This window comes from Triturus cristatus, chromosome 3_1 (assembly GCF_964204655.1).
Source record: "Triturus cristatus chromosome 3_1, aTriCri1.1, whole genome shotgun sequence".
Taxonomy (NCBI): domain Eukaryota; kingdom Metazoa; phylum Chordata; class Amphibia; order Caudata; family Salamandridae; genus Triturus; species Triturus cristatus.
This window is the reverse complement of record NC_140583.1, coordinates 966,477,610-966,495,773: the sequence shown is the minus strand read 5'-3', so window position 1 is coordinate 966,495,773 and position 18,164 is coordinate 966,477,610. Positions and strand designations below refer to the sequence as shown.

Genomic DNA, 18,164 nt, shown 5'->3' with positions numbered 1-18,164 from the left:
AGAATACAAAACTACAAACGAGGGCGCAACAGTACAGAAGCCAAAAAACAGACAGACAGTGAAATTAACAACGGGGCACAGCACACAGTCCGCAAACAGTCAGGGGGACAGCAGGATCGAACTCATGTTTGGGAGAAGGCAGGTGAGAGAAGGCGCTGACACACAGGTGGAGCTAGTGGTTCAGATGAGAAACTGGTTTCTACCTCATGCATGGATAGAGCCCTATGATTTAAAGTTGTCTGATGTGCAATAGTGTTATGCTGTAGTGCATTACATTTTTTTTGTCTTCTGCAAAATTGTGAAGGGTTAACATTTGGGATCCCTTTTTACTGATACCTTTGTTTTTAAACTAAAGCTTAGGTTTGTACTGTTGAAGATGAATGTACAAAACCCCGAAAAGAGGATTAAAAGTTGCACAATGTAAATTATTTTGGGTACAGGCTTGTTTTTTACACCCCTAGGGGGTTATTGAAAATTACTTTTTACACAAGTAAGTGGTTGTCTTGCAATAAGTCACTCTTGAGTATTTCATTGCTTAATAGATGTGTGAACACCGACAGTAAATACACTTTTCTCTGTTGGTGTCAATGTGTTATTTGATATTAGTTAAACTTTTGGGACAGAGGGTGACCGAGTTGGATAAAGCAGTGGATTTTAGGAAAATGGCTTGTTTGTTCAATGTATGTAGTACTTACTACACAGATGATATTTTTTTTAATGTATAGGTACACGTGCCCTAAAGCTTTTTGACACCATCGAACAACACAATTGGGGGTGATAAAATTGAAAAACATTCTAAAAGGACAACTGGTTTAAATGTTGGGTCCTAGGAGTTCTAGAAAGGATAAATAATGGAAGAAGTGCTTGTATTTCTGGAGGAAGTTTGCCATTCTTTCACCGTGTATGGATTGTTTCTTGGTACTAATCACAACTTTATTGAGTCGTTCTTTTTACCAAGCTTGGAAATCTAGAATTGTGGAGTCCGCTTACCAGCATTCAACCTGCAAGCTCAACAGTGATTGGTGCAGCGGGCGTAGCCGCTTATCTATTTCGTCAGATAATGATGATCCCTTTCTTAAAGTAGACACAAATAGGAAAGTTTATGTTGAGATTTACTTTAACACTCCAATTTGTTTTTTTTAACTTATTTAGCATAAAGAATCGTGGCAGAATGAATATGAAATCTACAGCCTTCCTGGAATGAAGCATGAGAATATCTTGCAGTTTATTGGTGCAGAAAAACGTGGCACCAATTTTGATATCGATTTGTGGCTTATAACAGCTTTTCATGAAAAGGTGAGTTATATTTTGAAAATACAATTTTTGTTTTAATTTCTAACTTGTAGATTTTTAAATGTAAGGGAGGTGGAAGTACTCTTGTCGTCTCTTTGAGTGATGAGATGAGGAAGGCTTGCTGTAGGTCAGTGCTTCACAAACTTGTTAGAACCAAGGCCCAACTTTTAGTATGACAAACGTTTGTGAGACACCTAGCTTTACAAAAAAATGTGCTTTATTTTACTCTCCTAGCTGCTGAATGTGTATGGTTCATTTACAAGTATTTAGGTTTTGTTTTGTGTTAAAAAATGGACATCATACAGCCGTTCCTTTCAAACACCCTGTACCCAGCAAGATTGTCACGTTTCACTTAAATGTTATTTCTCTGACTGAAAAGTGAGAGGAGTTTGTAACACCAAGCTCCATTTAAAAACAATAAACACCAATTTGTCAGAATACCTAGCCTGACATTTGCCCACCTGTATTTGAAGCGCAGCAAATGTGACAAAGATGCCTTTAAATTCAGTTTTTATCTTATTTATTGCTTGGACTTTCGCGACCCAATAAAAGTGGTCTTGTGACTGACCAGTGGGTTGTGACCACAGTTTTGGAAACACTGCTCTAGATTAACCTTCAGTACCACTTTGTTGCTCTCACTGCAACCCTCACCCAACCTTTTATTTTTTTTGTATGCTTTTTCTGTCAGAAAGTGAGCAGGAAGAGGGGCTGTTGGTCATAGTGGAAATTCAGACTTGCCTTCTCTGAAACAGGGCCTCTTGTGTCGCCTTTCAATAAAGGTCCACTCAACCCCCAGTTTTAGCTTAGATTTGGGTGTTTCTAAAATATGCAAAACATTTAGTTTTTTTTTTTAAGCGGTTCAAACTAGGTGTTGTGTGAGTAATATATGTTTATATTGCCAACACCACAAAAAATGTGTTTGTTGTAACATTAGCAGGTATGATAACTTGTATTAAAATATAGCTTTTCCATAGAATCAAGTTTGGTTGTGCAGATTCTTTACAGAAAGGTGTTCAGTAAACAGGCTCATCTTCAAGAAAGATGTTCAATATACAGGCTCATCTTCAAGAATAAGCGGTCATTGTGTGCCAATCTGTTCACCCAATTACTCCATGTCTCTAAAATAACTTTGCCTACATGGGCTTTATTTTTGCAAATTGTTACTTCAAGATGTTAGCCCAGCTAGCTCATTGATGTTCACAAATCAATTAAAATCCTGTCTGCTCGGATTTAGTGACGGGTTCAACCTGAAGTTGGCAGACACTTGATACAGCACTGGTATTAACACCAATGTTTCTTTGATAATACAGTGAAGTTTTATAAAAACTTGTCTGTCGGAGCTGTGAAGTTTCTGCTGTGGCATATATTTATGTCAACTCCCCCAAAGTCCCCAGCTACTCGAAGGGAGGCAGTAGCATCGCAGTTGACATTCCATTTTCTCATCCATCTTCGGCCTCTTCAGGTCTTCACTCTTGAGGGAGGCCGGGGTCATACAGTACCAACCAGTACTTTCGATGTCAGACATGGGCCTGTGCATACCCACATCTGACTGGATTGGCGTCTGCCATAGCAACCACTTTCGCAGAGCAGCTACCAGTGGTGTGCCGGATCTCTGCTACTGAAGTGAAGGCGGTGAATGCAGTTTTGTTTTCTTTTTTAAGAGGATGTTGGGAGATGGTTAAAGGACAGAAATTATTTGTTTTTAAAGTGCAGGTGGAGAAACCTGGGAGCATCAAGGGAGTTGACATCTGTATTCTCTCTCCCATGCCTCCTCTATCCCTGTGCAGCTTTTCCAAAGAAGCAGGTTAATGGAGGAAGATGATTTGGGGGATCATACATAACTAATTGTACAAAGACTGCTATCATTAATGTGGATTTTTCAAGCACTGCTCTTGTTGCCTGTTTCATGTAATTCTAGAATTGTCTTAATACAATCTAGTTCTCACATAATTAGTCACTTGTAATAAGAAAATGGCATTGCTCCTTTACTTCAATAGTTTATTCCAGAGGTGTTAACATTGCAGTGCCTGCTGCGAGATCCAGCAGACACCTGAAACTGAGCTTCTTGAGTAGAGCACGTAACAGCGACTTAACTAAATTGACAACTAGTTTTTAGATCCCTTTCTTATAACTGTGTATCCCAAAATACACCAGTCATTCTTTGTTTATAGTAACTTATTAGTACAGCATGGCAAAGGTTAAAAATACTTTTCTGAGTGACCATTGCCTGTGTGGTAAAGGCTGTTTCCTTATCTGCATGTTACCCACACACCCCCTTGTAATGAGTATACCGTTAGTTCTCTGTTATTCCTCCCTGCATTACCATACGGGGGACGTTGAGGGTGTGTCTCAGGCAGTCATGCCAGAGGGCCGAAGTTAATTGGGCCTCTGATAGTACCGTTCGAAATTAGGAATCTCCAGGGGATTTAGTAATTCTGGGTCCTATTCTCTGGGAATTCCTCCACAGATTTTCACAAAATATTCAGCAGTGTTGCTGCAGATCTTATAAGACAAGTGAGACCAGTAACTGCTGTTATTGGCCCCATAAGAATTAACATGTTACTTGTAATGATGTCCATAATCTAACACGATTACAACAGCTAGTTTAATGACCTAAAGTAGGAAGACCTTATTCTTTGATTCTGGTATGGAATTTTTGTGACTCGTAGTAGTTTTACTACATATGGTATGGAGGATTTTAACTCTTATACAAACTGTATGTACATTTCTAGGTATTGTTTAGAAAAATGTCAAACTGAACAGGACTACAACAAAATATTGCATGCTAGTTGTCCCTGGGTAAAAAAAGCCAAACTTAAAGAAAAAAAACAGAGAAAAAAAACCCTGAAAGCTTATACTAATTTATGAAGTACTGGGTATTGGAAATAACTCTTATTCGTGAACTTCAAAAACATTTGTTAACAAATATTGTTTAGTGTGGATGTGTTAACCTTCTAATGTATTTTCAAATGAGTTTAATATTTGAAACTTATATTGAGGTTTGAAAACTGAGTATAAACCTAAAATTGTGCCTTAATATTGTGCATCTGCCGAAACTCTACAATTCCTTTTGTACAAATCGTATTGGGATTCATTACAGATTTGTCAATGAAAAATGCACATTCTTCTGTTTTCTGTTTTTTTACATGTTCAACCTATTGAAAACGTGCAAGCATGTATTCGTGGTTGCAATACTTTATGTATAAAAATCTGAATTTATGACTTTTTTTTCTGCAGAGTTCTCTTACTGACTTTCTAAAAGCTAATGTGGTTTCGTGGAGTGATCTGTGTCATATTTCTGAATCTATGGCCAGGGGTTTAGCTTATCTTCACGAGGATGTACCTGGTCTTAAGGACGGACACAAACCTGCCATAGCTCATAGGTAGATATGACCATAAGTATTTACTGAACTACATTTTCAAAGCGGGAAATTGAGTTTATGGTGCAGTTTTCCAAATAAATGAACTGACAAAGATATGGGTTCCACCCATCAGAGATGTAAAGTTTGCTGGTGGTGGGTGGTAAGCAGTTGGAAGGGCATCCTTTTAGCCACTATGTGTGAAAGGTTTGCTATGTTCGCCTATACTCTATGGTGACTTATATGAAAGTAAATGTATTTCTGATTTTTTTAAATGAAAATAAAATTTGGACTTCTTGGCCTGTTTGTAAGCGGAAATTGTGAGTGCGAATATTTTTTTTTGTTGACATTATGTATTTAGATGTATTTTGTAAGTGCTCCGGGGCCCCTGCGCGTGAACTGGACTTCTCAGTGCTTATGACTTTGATGAGGATACCTCTGTAGAGAACTAGGATTACAGGTAAGTAACTTCTCCCTATCCCTCAACCAACACAGAAAGACCGTCTGTCCTGGATTTGGTTTCAAAGCTGAAAGAGGACCTGTCTGGATAAGTGCATGGAAACCATTTGTTAGATTTTTTGTGGCGACATGATCAGTTTGTACCGTTTCATGCCCACAAAATTACAGTGGGGTCAGATTTTTTTTTTTTATGGCTAAGGGCAACAGATAACAGTATCCCTTATAAATGGTGAAGCGTTGGCCTGGATGTTAAGTGATCCCTCTCAGTTAAGTATACCTGCTAATAGTCAGAAATGTTAGCGCTAATAAGCTTGGTAATAGGGTCATGATGCCCTTTGTTTTGGAGTTGCCAAGCATGGGCATTGTACAAGCTTGCCAATCCTAGAAAAAATCCATGTATAGGAGTGGATGGAGGATGGGGGAGATTGGTCAAGCCTCTATAAGGACACAAGTGAATCTATTCAAAGCTATCTTCAAGTGATGTTGGCGAAACAGTGGTTTGCTGAGCATTGTGTACAAGGTGCAACATACTGACCAATAAAATTATGGGAATAATAGAACGTTATAAAGTCCAAAAGGGTGATTGTACAGTTTAGTAATGTAACAGCCATCTTGAGGCTGTTGGGGACCTGCACTACATGATGAAGCTCAAAGTTTTTGTAAGGGCATTAGGATCAATGAGGTAGAGCAGAGCAATCTATTGACTTGGGTCCAGTTTGTATAAGGACCATCCACTGTACCAAATATTAAGTACACACCCTACTTCCCCTTTACTGCCGCAGCCTAGCTAAAGTTTGATTTAGCCTATTGGTAAATCAATTGTCCATTCAAGACATTGTGATCCTTTTTATAAAGCTGGAGTTGGAGGAGATTGTTTGGTGCCTCCACAGAAGCTGCCACACTAGTATTGTAGTTAGTTACCAAAAAGGGTGAACACAAAGTAAGTCCCTGGGACCTGGGTATACGACAGTACAATACAGGATTGGTCCCAGTAGGAAGTTATCCAATATTAGCACTACATAAAAACAATAAAAAACATAAAGCAACCACGTTGTAAAGTTTGGAAGTCCAATGTTATATAATCACACTGAACAAAAGATTATATCAAAACATTAGCATGAATATGTGCCCCAAATGGAAAAAGGGGAAGAGGGGTTGGTTGGAAGATGCAGTAATTCGGGTAAGGGGGTATATAAGGTAGATATTGTTCAAATCACATAATTTCTTGACATGAAACAAAGAACGGCTCAAACTTAAGCCACTCAAATCAAAACATTGTCCATATAATGCATAGTCATGCTTGGAAATGTTATCACAGTGCATAATTGCTGTTGATTAAGCTGACGGACAGTAAAAATGTGTTGATGTTTCGACCCCAAGCAAACTGTAGGTTTCTAAATTCCTTACGGTGGGTCTTCCACAGGAATTAAGTGAAAAGGGAAGTGAAGGGCACCAGAAGTCATCCCAAATCGGGGATGGTCAGGATTATTAGTAGGGCGTGTGGGCTCCAGGGGATAGAGAACGGAGAAACAGCACATTGACTGGATGAATCTAATACTTGTCCCTCCCGAATTTATGCGAGGCCACATTAATTGGCCAGATCTTGAAGAGTATCTCGAAAATCATGGATGGAATATGCTGTCCTCTGTCCATATTCGCAGCTCAGTAAAGGCGTCTCCGTCTAGTCTGGGATGATTTTCGAGATACTCTTCAAGATCTGGCCAATTAACGTGGCCTCGCAAAACTAATTCGGGAGGGACAAGTATTAGATTCATCCTGTCAAAGTGCTGTTTCTCCGTTCTCTATCCCCTGGAGCCCACGCGCCCTACTAATAATCCTGACCATCACCGATTTGGGATGACTTATGGTGCCCCCACTTCCCTTTTCACTTAAGTCCTGAGGAAGACCTCCCCCGTAAGGAATTTAGAAACCTACAGTTTGCTTGGGGTCAAAACATCGACACATTTCCGCCAGCTTAATTTACAGCGATTCTGCACTGTGATAACATTTCCAAGCATGGCTATGCATTATATGGACATTGTTTTGATTTGTGTGGCTTAAGTTTGAGCCATTCTTTTTCATGTCAAGAAATTGTGATTTGCACAAAATCTTCTTTATATACCCTCTTACCCTCACCTGAATCACTGCACCTTCCAACCAACCCCTTCTCCCCCTTTTATACGTTTGGGGTTCATATTCATGCTAATGTTTTGATATAATCTTTTGTTCAGTGTGATTAAATAACATTGGACTTCCTAGATTTACAACGTGGTTGCTTTATATGTTTTTTTATTGTTTTTGTTGTGCTAATATTGGATAACTTCCTACTGGGACCAATCCTGTATTGTACACTAGTATTGTAGGTAGGCCTCCTTTATCAAAAACAGTTAGCCTTCAATAGGACCTTTCCTCTTGTTTGATGTGGTCTTCCTCACCACAGGGGATTGCTGAGGGTCTGCTGCAGACCCTCAGATTAGCCATTCTGTTTCTTCAACCATTCCTCCACCCCCCCCCTCCCCCTTCCCCTCCGCCATTGATATAATCCCTCAGTGCATGCAAGTGCTGACTACTGACTAAGTTAGACCTAAGGGAAAGCAGTACCTTCTATGGTTGGTGAAGTTGTTTCCATTCAGTACCATGCTGCTGCGGGTGTACATTGGCTGGGAACTTAAGACCATAAAATATTCCTGTTAGTACGGTAAAAATTGCCATTGAAATCCTTCCTTCGCCTAGTGAACCATGAGCAGAACTCATTAGAAAGAATTGTGCTGTTTCCATCTCGCCTCCCACAGTACAGTACCCACTAATGACTTCTTCCTTGTGCTACCATTTCTGCATCTGGGTCATTATAGGTATGGGTCTTAAACGCCTGCCAGTTTTTCGGATTGGTGCACTTATGTGGTCTGACATTGACAATGGATAGACACATAGGGTAGGGATCCATTGATGTTTGTGGAAGACCTTAAGGAGGAAGCCACCTGTAGGACTCCAGCTACTTCCTCTTGAGGGAATTCCATAAGACACACATTGTTTCTCCTAAAGATATCTTCTTCATTCTCTTTAATTGATAGTTTGTGTATTTCCCTCTTTATTCCCCGTATCTTTGCTTTCTATCGAGCGTTTTGTTGTCTGTTTATCATAAAGTGTTTTCATTTTTGCAATATGCAGGTTTCATTTGTTCTGTTGATTAATTTTGGACTCTCACTGCCTTAAATTGGATTTGAACCAACTAATTGGATTTTTTTTCTCTATATTTTTACATATAATGGTGTTAAGCTTATATGCCTGTGAATTCTTTTCAGAAAATGAGTGGCTTTTGCATTTTTTTTTTCGGTGCAAGAGTCAAGCTTCATTGCAGTGTTACGAGTACTGTGCCAGAGTGTGGGATCACAGGACACAAACTACAGTATTCAATAATGCATTGACTTCCTTGAGAGAACAGGGTCCAGGAATGGTTCAGAATACTATACTGAGAAAGAAGGTCCCTATCCTGACCACTGGATAGTAGTTTCACTTAAGGCAGCATAATCCTATATGCACATAGTGCTAGGCCAGAACCTAATGGAGAGAGTAGTTCAGTGTTCAAGCTCATCATACAAGGATGAATGTACAGCAAGAGAACCCTAGAGAAAGTAGAAACTAAATGCTACCCTACATGGCCCATAGGAAGAAGCGGTACGAGAAGAGAACTATTTCTCCTAGGTTTTTCCTCTTTCTATGTGTGCTGCATTGTGCAGCACACATAGGAGGAAAACTCCTCCATTGATTGTTTTTGTGCAGGACCCTTCCTGCACATAAACAATCAGTGGAGGCATTTCTTCCTATGTGTGCTGCAGAATGCACACACAGAAAGACGTACAAACGTGGAGAAATAATTCTCTCTCCTTGTTGCGCTTCCCCTGGGGAGGCATAGGCTTTTGACGCATTCCCTGGTTTACAAGTCCTTGTAAATCGAATGCGTCAACATCAATAGGTGTTGTGTGGGAACACCCACTGCAATGCCCATGAAACGCCTCTTTGACGCAGAGTAAGGCATTACAGCGACTTGCACTATTTTACCTTACTCCATATCTGAGGCCATGAAAAGCCACGTAGAAATGGGTCTTCCCTCTGCACCGCCAGTGCATCAAAAGAAAGTGGCACAATGGGCTTGTAAATAAGCCCCTCGGTTTCACTAAAAAAGTGGAATAGAAGAGTGTGCTGACCGGACAGTATTGTTAGCTATCAAAATAAAAACTAAGCCAATGTTTGACATTTTCATTAATACATTGGAGTCCTCTTGTAAAAGATGAATGTGCACAACTGTCTTTTTATACTGAGTTATGAACCTGGTATGTATTTGTTTTCTCTAGGGTACTTGCATGAGTTGTTTGGCCATCATAGGTTTACCTCAGAATGCTTGTACAAGTAATTTCGATTTCTTTTTTTTTTTGTAAATTCTTTTTATTAACAAAATTGAAACATTTGGTCACTCCACAGTTTAAAATCAATAGAGTTAGTGTTCGGCCGCAAGCCCCTGGCCCGCCTAAGTAATTTCGATTTTAACCAAACATTGATTCACTGAAAACAATTGTTTGGGAACACACTGATGGTCCGGTTTGAAAGGTGCTTGCTAAACCTCACAGGTGTCTTCAGCATCCGCCATGGCCTGTTGCTTTCATATGCTTTACAAAGGCTGCTGAGAAGATCTGGCTTTTATTTACAGAATAATGAGGGCAGCAAGCATTTCAGTAAGAAGCATGCTTTTAAGCAGGATTCAAGTTTGTATACACGTTCAACTTGCCCGTTCAGTAGTTGCAATGCATTTGAATTAGTATATATCCTTCAACAGGCAGATAATAGATGCCAATCATACATTCAGTATATTCTTAGATTCAGATCAGCATGGAACATGTAATACATATATTTACAGTCACAATTGCTCATACCATGAATTCATGTAACTTGTGACTTAGTTGCTCAGAAATCCATTATGTAACTTGGACCTTTTCTCATATTTAACAATCTGAAAGTATACAAATTATGTGTTTTTTATTTTATTAGGGATATAAAAAGTAAGAATGTGCTTTTGAAAAATAACCTCACAGCTTGCATTGCTGATTTCGGACTGGCTTTGAAGTTTGAGGCTGGAAAGTCTGCGGGGGACACTCATGGTCAGGTATGTAGCCAGTTTGATTTCAAGCAGTAGCTTTCCACATGTAATCCTATTAGTTAATTTTAAAAAATCTGATAATATTGCATACCTAGTGGTATAAGTCACTGAATATTTGATACTATTTGAAATTACGAACCCTCATCACTGGGGCAGATTAAAATGGTCGCTGAGCCCTATTGGCCAAGAGGATAACACAAGTGGCTCATAATGTTGCCTAACTACAATTTGGTCAACAGGGACCTTTCCTCACATGTTTCATAAAATCAAAATAGTTTTCCACGCCAGTGCACGATTAGGTCCCTGACAGTGGGCTTTTTAAGTCTATCCTCTTCTCAGTTTGCCCTGCAAAAGGAGATAAATACGTTTTTAACCGTTTTGGCGCCTTCCTTAACCAACATAGAGAGATAAACAGTTCAGATCTACCCAGGGATTCCGCATTGCTCTTAATAACACTTAACCATTGGATTTTATGGCCCTGGTTACAGGCCAGGCAATTAGTAATGACTATATGATTGGAAAGAAGACCGCTCCAATGTGTAAAACACAACAAAATGTTAGTCAATATTGTTGAATTCTGCCTGTACAACAACATTTTTCTGTTTCAGAATGCACTCTACCAGCAACAACGAGGCGTAGCTATCGGGCCAGTTTCTCCCCCAGTTATGCTTGTTTGCACATGGGATGGTGGGAGGAGCTGGTCCTACATAAGTAACACTAGGTTTGCTTTGTAAACAACATCAAACTTTGGCAGAGGTTTATAGACGACCTGTTCGTAATCTGGCAGGGGACCCTGTCAGAACCTGAAAACTTTACTGCAGGTCTCAACACGAACAGTTTAACCCTCCAATTTACGGCCACTATGAGTTCTAACACAGTCAATTTCCTTGACGTCAAGATTTACATCAGAGAGGGCAATCTGGAGACAAAACTGCATCGGAAACCAACTGCAGGCATGCTTTCAGCTAACCCCCCCCCCCCCCACACCTCCCGCCCCCCCCCTCTCCCCCAAACATTTGATCCAGAGCATCCCTTACGGGGAGATGCTCAAGCGAATTTGTAGTTGCGAGGATGAAGGCACCATAACTACCAGCAAAAATAGGTTCCTTTTGATGGGATACTACACAAAATGTGTCAAAGCTGCCATCAAGAACAGCAATTTGGTAGCAAGATAAGTCCCCTGACTCTGACAATACAGCATTCAAGACAAAAAAGAAACAGGAGGGAGCGGTGCCTGCCTTTAGAATCATCCTGGGGTACAACACGCAGGAAAAGGCCATCAAAAACATCATCAGAAAAAATTGGCCGCTGGTGCTCAGTGACCCAGTAATTGGCCACATGTTACCATACAGGGTGGCCATAACGTACAGCAAGGCACCCTCTATGAAGGACACCTTGGTCAAAAATGACCCCGGCAGTCAAACTAGAGGTACGTGGCTTTCCCAGAGAAAAGGATTCTATAGATGCAAACTGTGCAAAGCATGTCAATTTAGTGTCAACAAAGCATCTTACACGACACCATTTGGAGACCAGGAACAAAGCCCTGACGTGCAAATCAGAGTACGTCATCTGTGCTGGAGTGCCCTTGTGGTCTACCTTATGTAGGAAGTGCCATACACCAAGGGCGCAAGAGGGTACTCCAACACATTAGGACAATTAAGAACCAGGACCAATCCTACCCCGTGGCGCGGCACTTTGGTGAAGCTCATAATGCCAATCTAAAAGATTTGAAATATTTTTTAATTGATGCCGTTCCATCAAACAAAGGGGAGGAGATAGGGAGAAGGCCCTGAGAAGATTAGAGACCCGCTACATCCTTAATTTAGACTCCAAGCACCCTGGGAGTTTGAATGCCACTGAAGAATTATATTCATGCCTTTAAACTGGATTTAGAGCATACAACATACAATAGAATGGCTTCAAGATATAGTACGTCCCCAAAACAGCACCACTAGGGCTTCTGCAAAAAATGCAACTGCCTCCAGTAGTAATTTCTTACACAGTTTTTACATCGTTTTTGTATACACATAATTTTAGCCTTTTGTACCAGGGTGAAATCTAAACGTGCACTTAGCAAACTTAACGTGCACTTTGCTTTTATAGTCATAAAGTTTACAAATATTGATGTTCACATTGTACAATTGTATTTGCACTAGCACTTTAGATCTACTCGAAATCTACCAATGAGGCAGTAATCCAGTTAATGCCCAGGACTAATTGTGTACCATAGGTAAAACATATATAGGATTGAAGGGGCTAGAGGCCATGGATGATCAGACCAATTAGGGTTATGATACGGGCTAAGGTAGACGAACAAAGAAAAAGCGAAATTGGGACGAGTCTGATTACTGTTGAAATCTATACAATTTTACGGCTTATATGGTGTTTTATGGTAGTTTATAACCCCAATTGGATTTTAAGGTATTCATACCTAGATGTTGTTTTAACCAAAAAAACAATGAATGTAAAGTGAAAGTATTGTGTTTATGTTTGACTATTTCATGAGTTGATGCACTGCCACTTTAAGAAAGAAACTTAAAAAAATGGTAGAAAAAGCACATTGCTGGCAAGATGGCGCTCGCGCGGCTGGACGTGTCGGACGTCTGAGCTGACTTCTCTCGCTGACCCACAGGTCTAAGATACGGAGTAGTGGTAAACAGTTTTACTTACTGCGGGGATTTCGGCAGTTTGGAGTTCGTTATACAACTGGGCGAGCGGCTTTCATCGTGGCACGGCAGTGTTTTGTGCGAGATCCTAACGAAAAAGTGAAGGACGCTGCACGTTGAAGAAGCACTTCGATGCTGGAGGCTGTCACAGCGTTGGTGAGAGTCCATCGAGCCTGGTGGGCGGTCACCCACACAGGTGTTGCAGCTTGGCTACGCGGCGAGTTTCATCGGAGCGCCGTTTGCAACTGTGTGGAGAGACGGCTGAGAGAAGCAATGGCCCCGAAAAACGCACGCAAACATGGACAGGAGGTGAATGCGGGAATATGGGCGCATCAGTGACTACCGGTGGAGGTGAGAAAGATTCAAATGCGGCTGCTGTGAAGAAAACCGGAATGAGGTCTCCCGCTAAGAGCTCAAAGAAAGCGAAACAGACTATATCTGCCCTGTTTACGGCTTCAGAGCAAAAACGAAAGGGGAAGGTTCCTAATGTGCTGCTAGGACCTCAATTGGAAAGCTCTTTAGTAATGCCACAAAATGTTATTATTGCAGCTAATCCATCAAAGTGTAGATATACATTGTACTATGCAAGAAGGGCAGTGTAACGCCGGAGTAGAGTATGGTAGTTTGTTAAACCCTTCTGATGGCTCAATTTTGGTGGAAAAGTCTCTCCCAGGGAAATCGGCTATTGTTATGTCTACGGAGGTTGAATCTGCGGACTTTTACTCGGTATCAGAAAACTTAGCCTCTTGATGTGAAGACTTGGTTCTACAATATTCTAAACAACTGTGTATGGAGGAGGTTGAGAGTGAATATGATGACGATAATGAACTGGGGGAACTTGGTGAAGAGGAAAGTCCCGTTACAGTTAGAGGTGGAAGTGAGATGTCTATGTTAGACGGAGCAGTCGGGGGATCTCAAGAAGCTCCGACAGACAATATTACTTTGACCACGATATATCAGACCATTTTGAGCCATATGGACAAAACTGCATTAGAAAGTCATAAAATTCAGAACTCCTGCCGAAAATTGCAAGGCTCTATTCGGAGGTTAGTAAAGGCACAGTCTGATTTTGGTGAAAGGTTTACGGAGGTGGAAACTAGAATTTCTAATATTGAGGACGAGCTGGTAAAACAGAAATTGGTCACGGAGACTTTAAATGGTAATAAAGAGGACTTATTATGGAAAATGGCCGATTTCGAAAATCGCGCTCGCCGCAATAACTTAAGACTGATGCAAATTCCTGAAGGTAAAGAAGGGCAAGATTCGCGTAAATTTATTGTGGAACTATTTCAGCAGGCTTTTCCAGGCTTGAGCAAATGGGACTGGGAGCGGGAGATTGAGTGCGCCCATAGATATCCTTTTAATATTCATTTTCGATCTGGGCAGAATGCTACTAAACCTAGACCTTTTCTTGTGGCCTTTAATAATTTTCGCGCCAGAGAGGATGTATATATGCATACTCAACCAAATAGGAAATCTATGGCGGAAGGTTTTACTTTTTTTGCTACACCTGATTATTCTAAATACACAATGGACAATCGCTGGCAGCTGCGACAGTTGGTGAATCCATTTCAAATAAAGGGCGCTCAAGCTTATATTATGAATCCGGCGAAACTCAGTGATTTATAAGGAGAAAACTCGATTTTTCACTAATGTCGCGGCAGCAAAAGATTATCTTCAGTCTATGAATGACTCTTAACTCTTCAGGTTTATCAAACTGGAAGATTAGTTAATTTAGAATTACTTTTCTGAATTATTTGATCTATTTCACTATTATCGCTTGTTTAGGCTCTCAGTCTTATGATTCAGTTGTTGTAAGCGCATTGTGGTCTGGTAGAAAGCCAAAAGTCAGGATGAATCTAAGGGGAAGAAAAAAAGGTGTTTTTTTTTTTTTTGTGGATAGTCCTGTGGGGAAACGATAGAGGGGTCATGCAGCTCGCTACCATCGATTGGACCATGAGTCCTAAAGCCTCGGTTAAGGGGGGCTGGGGGGAGTTCCTGGAGGGTGGGAAAGAGGGGAGGGTTAGGAGGGTAGCAAGGTGGTGGAGGGTACGGGGGAAGAGAGGGTTAAAGGGGAAAATTCCACGGCGAATTCCGGTGGCAATAATAATAATGAAAAGGAAATATATTGCTGCTATTGGGACATTATTTCAAGTAAAGTAATTAACCCAACACACAGGTGTTTAGGTAGAATCAATTATGATTTGAGGATTGTGGTATTAATATTGTATGCCACGAAATACTAAAATGTGTTCACTTAACGTATCTGGGCTCAACCATGCTAATAAAAGGAGGGGAATTGCAGCTGAAATCCGCTTTATTCAACCAGATATTCTTTGTTTACAAGAAACCCATTTGTCATGGGATAAAAGGAAGCTTATAGTAGATTTAGGTTATACTTTAATTGCTGCCTCTCAACAAACTAATAAAACTAGGGGGGTAATGATTTTGTCCAGACCAGGTTATTGCAATGCTGTTCGCAATCTAACAGATAAGTGGGGTAGATAGGCAATATCAGAATTAAAAGTGGGAGATGGATCCTTTACAATATGCTCAGTTTATGGGTCTAATATAGATGAGGCTGAGGTTTTGGGATGGCTAAATACAGAACTTGCTAATTGGAGATCTCCTTTAATTATATGTGGAGATTTGAATATTAATTTAAATACTACGGAGTTGGCTGCCGGCTTAGAAAATTATAGGGGCCGCAAACCATGAGTTTTTAAAGCCCTATATAATTTGGTTACTGATCACGGCCTGGTAGATATATGGAGTAAAAACCACCCGACACTTCCCGGACATACTTACTATTCTGCGCCACATAAGAAATTTGTCCGGTTGGACTATTTTTTAATCTCCACATCTATTCAGTGTGGGACTAAGATACAGATATTCCCTAGAGTATCATCGGATCATTCCCCAATTTTAATTGAGTGTCCAACCTTGAAAGAGTTGTATAGTTTAAGAAGTTTTTCATTTGATAGGAAGCTCTGTCTTGATGAACAATACAGAACACATATGAATAAGTGGATAGTAGAATTTTTTAATATTAATCTTGGATCGGCTAATATTGAAAAGGTATGGGACACATTTAAGGCCTGTTTTAGAGGGGAGGCGGAGAGCTACGGGCTGTATAATCAAAATAAACTACTTTCTCAAATGCGGGAGCTGTATAATAGTTTAAGGGTGGCGGAAGAAGAGCTGATTAAAGAAATTGGGAAAAAGGATAATTTATTGAACATAATTGAGGGCGAGGCTAAAGTAGCACGGTGTCGGGCGAGTATAACCGGGGTATGGACCCAAGAGAGAGCGCAGAAATATTTAGTAAATAAACGGCATATTCATGAATATGGAGAATCTATTGGTCGGTCCCTGGCTTTAAAATTAAAAATGAAGGCGACTTCTCGTTCAATCCCCAAACTACAGGATCAGTTTGGGGTGATTCATGAGGAGCCGGGGGAAATATTAGCTATATTCCAGCAGTTCTATACGGAATTTTATACTCATCAGCCAAACTCTGTTGCAGGTCAGGAATGGGAAGAGGGCATGTTCAGCAAATTAAATGATAGCGAGTCGGAATTTCTGGACAGCCCCTTTTCCATGGAAGAATTAGAGGTGGCAGTTAGAAGTACACCGAATGGTAAGGCGGCAGGCCCTGATTTTATTCCTGCAGAAGTCTATAAATGCTTTTTTGAATCATTGAAAAAGGTTATGCTGGAGACTTTGATTGGCACAAAGGGGGATCGCCCCAAATACATGGAATGATGCTTCAATTGTGGTATTTAGTAAAAAAGGGAAGTCGCCGGAGTTACCCGGATCTTACCGCCCAATATCTTTGCTGAATTGTGATAGAAAGCTCTATTCAAAAATGATTGCGAACCGGCTATCTAAGATTATTACATCACTTGTGGCAATAAATCAACATGGTTTTATTCCGAAAAGAGGTACGGTCACACATTTTAATAGGGTTATTACCTTATTTGATATAGCGGAAGTGGAAAAGAGGGATCTAGCGTTGATATTACTTGATGCTGAGAAAGCTTTCGATCTGGTGGAGTGGTCATATTTATGGGAAGTGATGAGAAGGATGGGATTTGGGAAGGCTTTCTTGACTACAATTCAGGTTTTATATAAAGTACCCAACGCTAGAATAATTGCTATGGGCTCAAAATCTGAAAAGATTATCATAACGAGAGGGACACGGCAAGGTTGTCCGTGTTCCCCTTTGCTTTATTTATTAATCCTTTTATTAGTCTCCAGAACTCACCCCATATCAAACCATTTTTAGTAAAAGACATTGCATATTCAGTCTTTGCATATGCGGACGATATCGAGATAGTAACGATTGATCCTCGAGAGGCAATTGGTGAGATTGAACAATTCGCAAGAGACTTTGGAGCTATGTCCGGTTATAAATTAAATTCCGTAAAAACTCAAGTTTTGTGCACACAAAATATCCAATTTAAAGATCCAAGGGTTACAAATGAGGTTACATATTTAGGTATAAAAATTAAAACTCAAATGCAAGAGATAGTAGATACTAACTGGGAAGAGACAACATTTCAAGTCAAGCAATCATTAGAGCCATGGGGCCGACTACAATTATCTATAATAGGAAGAGGGAACATCATTAAGATGAATGTTCTTGCGAAGATATTATATCTATTTCGGAGTATCCCACTGGAATTTCCATTTAAATATATATCGCAACTTCAGTCTATGTGTGGGGACTTTTTTTGGGCCCCGGGAAAAGTCAGACGAGCTATGAAATGGTTGACGTTATCGGAAGAAAGGGGTGGACGTGGTTTACCGGATTTTTTATTTTACTATTATGTTTGCTTTTTACAAAGAATGAGGTTTATGTTGACAGGTGAGCCTATGGAGGATGAAGCGGATGCACCTTCGATATTTTTTTTGCTATTAGGAGAACAGGCAAAAGGATGTTTATTAAAGGAACTGGAGGGCAATTATTATAAGCATACCCACTTAAAGGTATTAGATTCAGCCTTTAAAGTCTGGAGAAATGTTAGGAAATTAATAAATCAGGGTAGAATCACATATTATACTCCTTTCAGTGCTGATAAAATACACCCTTCTGTATTTTGGGACAATGTGGCAAAGAGCTGGTCAAGAAATGGCATATGTAGAATTGGAGATTTATATGATGTAAATGGAATATTTGTTACATATGCAAAACTTGTAGATAAATATCAGTTGCCCCATTCTTCGTTTTTT

General features: G+C 40.1%; 1 protein-coding gene across 2 annotated transcripts in view; it reads left to right on the top strand.

Moving 5' to 3' along the window:
• Window positions 1-18,164, top strand: part of ACVR2A (activin A receptor type 2A) — a 305,735-nt gene that overhangs the window by 200,315 nt on the left and 87,256 nt on the right. For both annotated transcript variants that reach the window (XM_085645617.1, XM_085645616.1), the window contains 3 exons: window positions 1,153-1,296; window positions 4,531-4,676; window positions 10,155-10,269. In XM_085645617.1, the coding sequence (XP_085501743.1) occupies window positions 1,153-1,296; window positions 4,531-4,676; window positions 10,155-10,269 (405 nt within the window). The remainder of the gene's footprint in view (window positions 1-1,152; window positions 1,297-4,530; window positions 4,677-10,154; window positions 10,270-18,164) is intronic.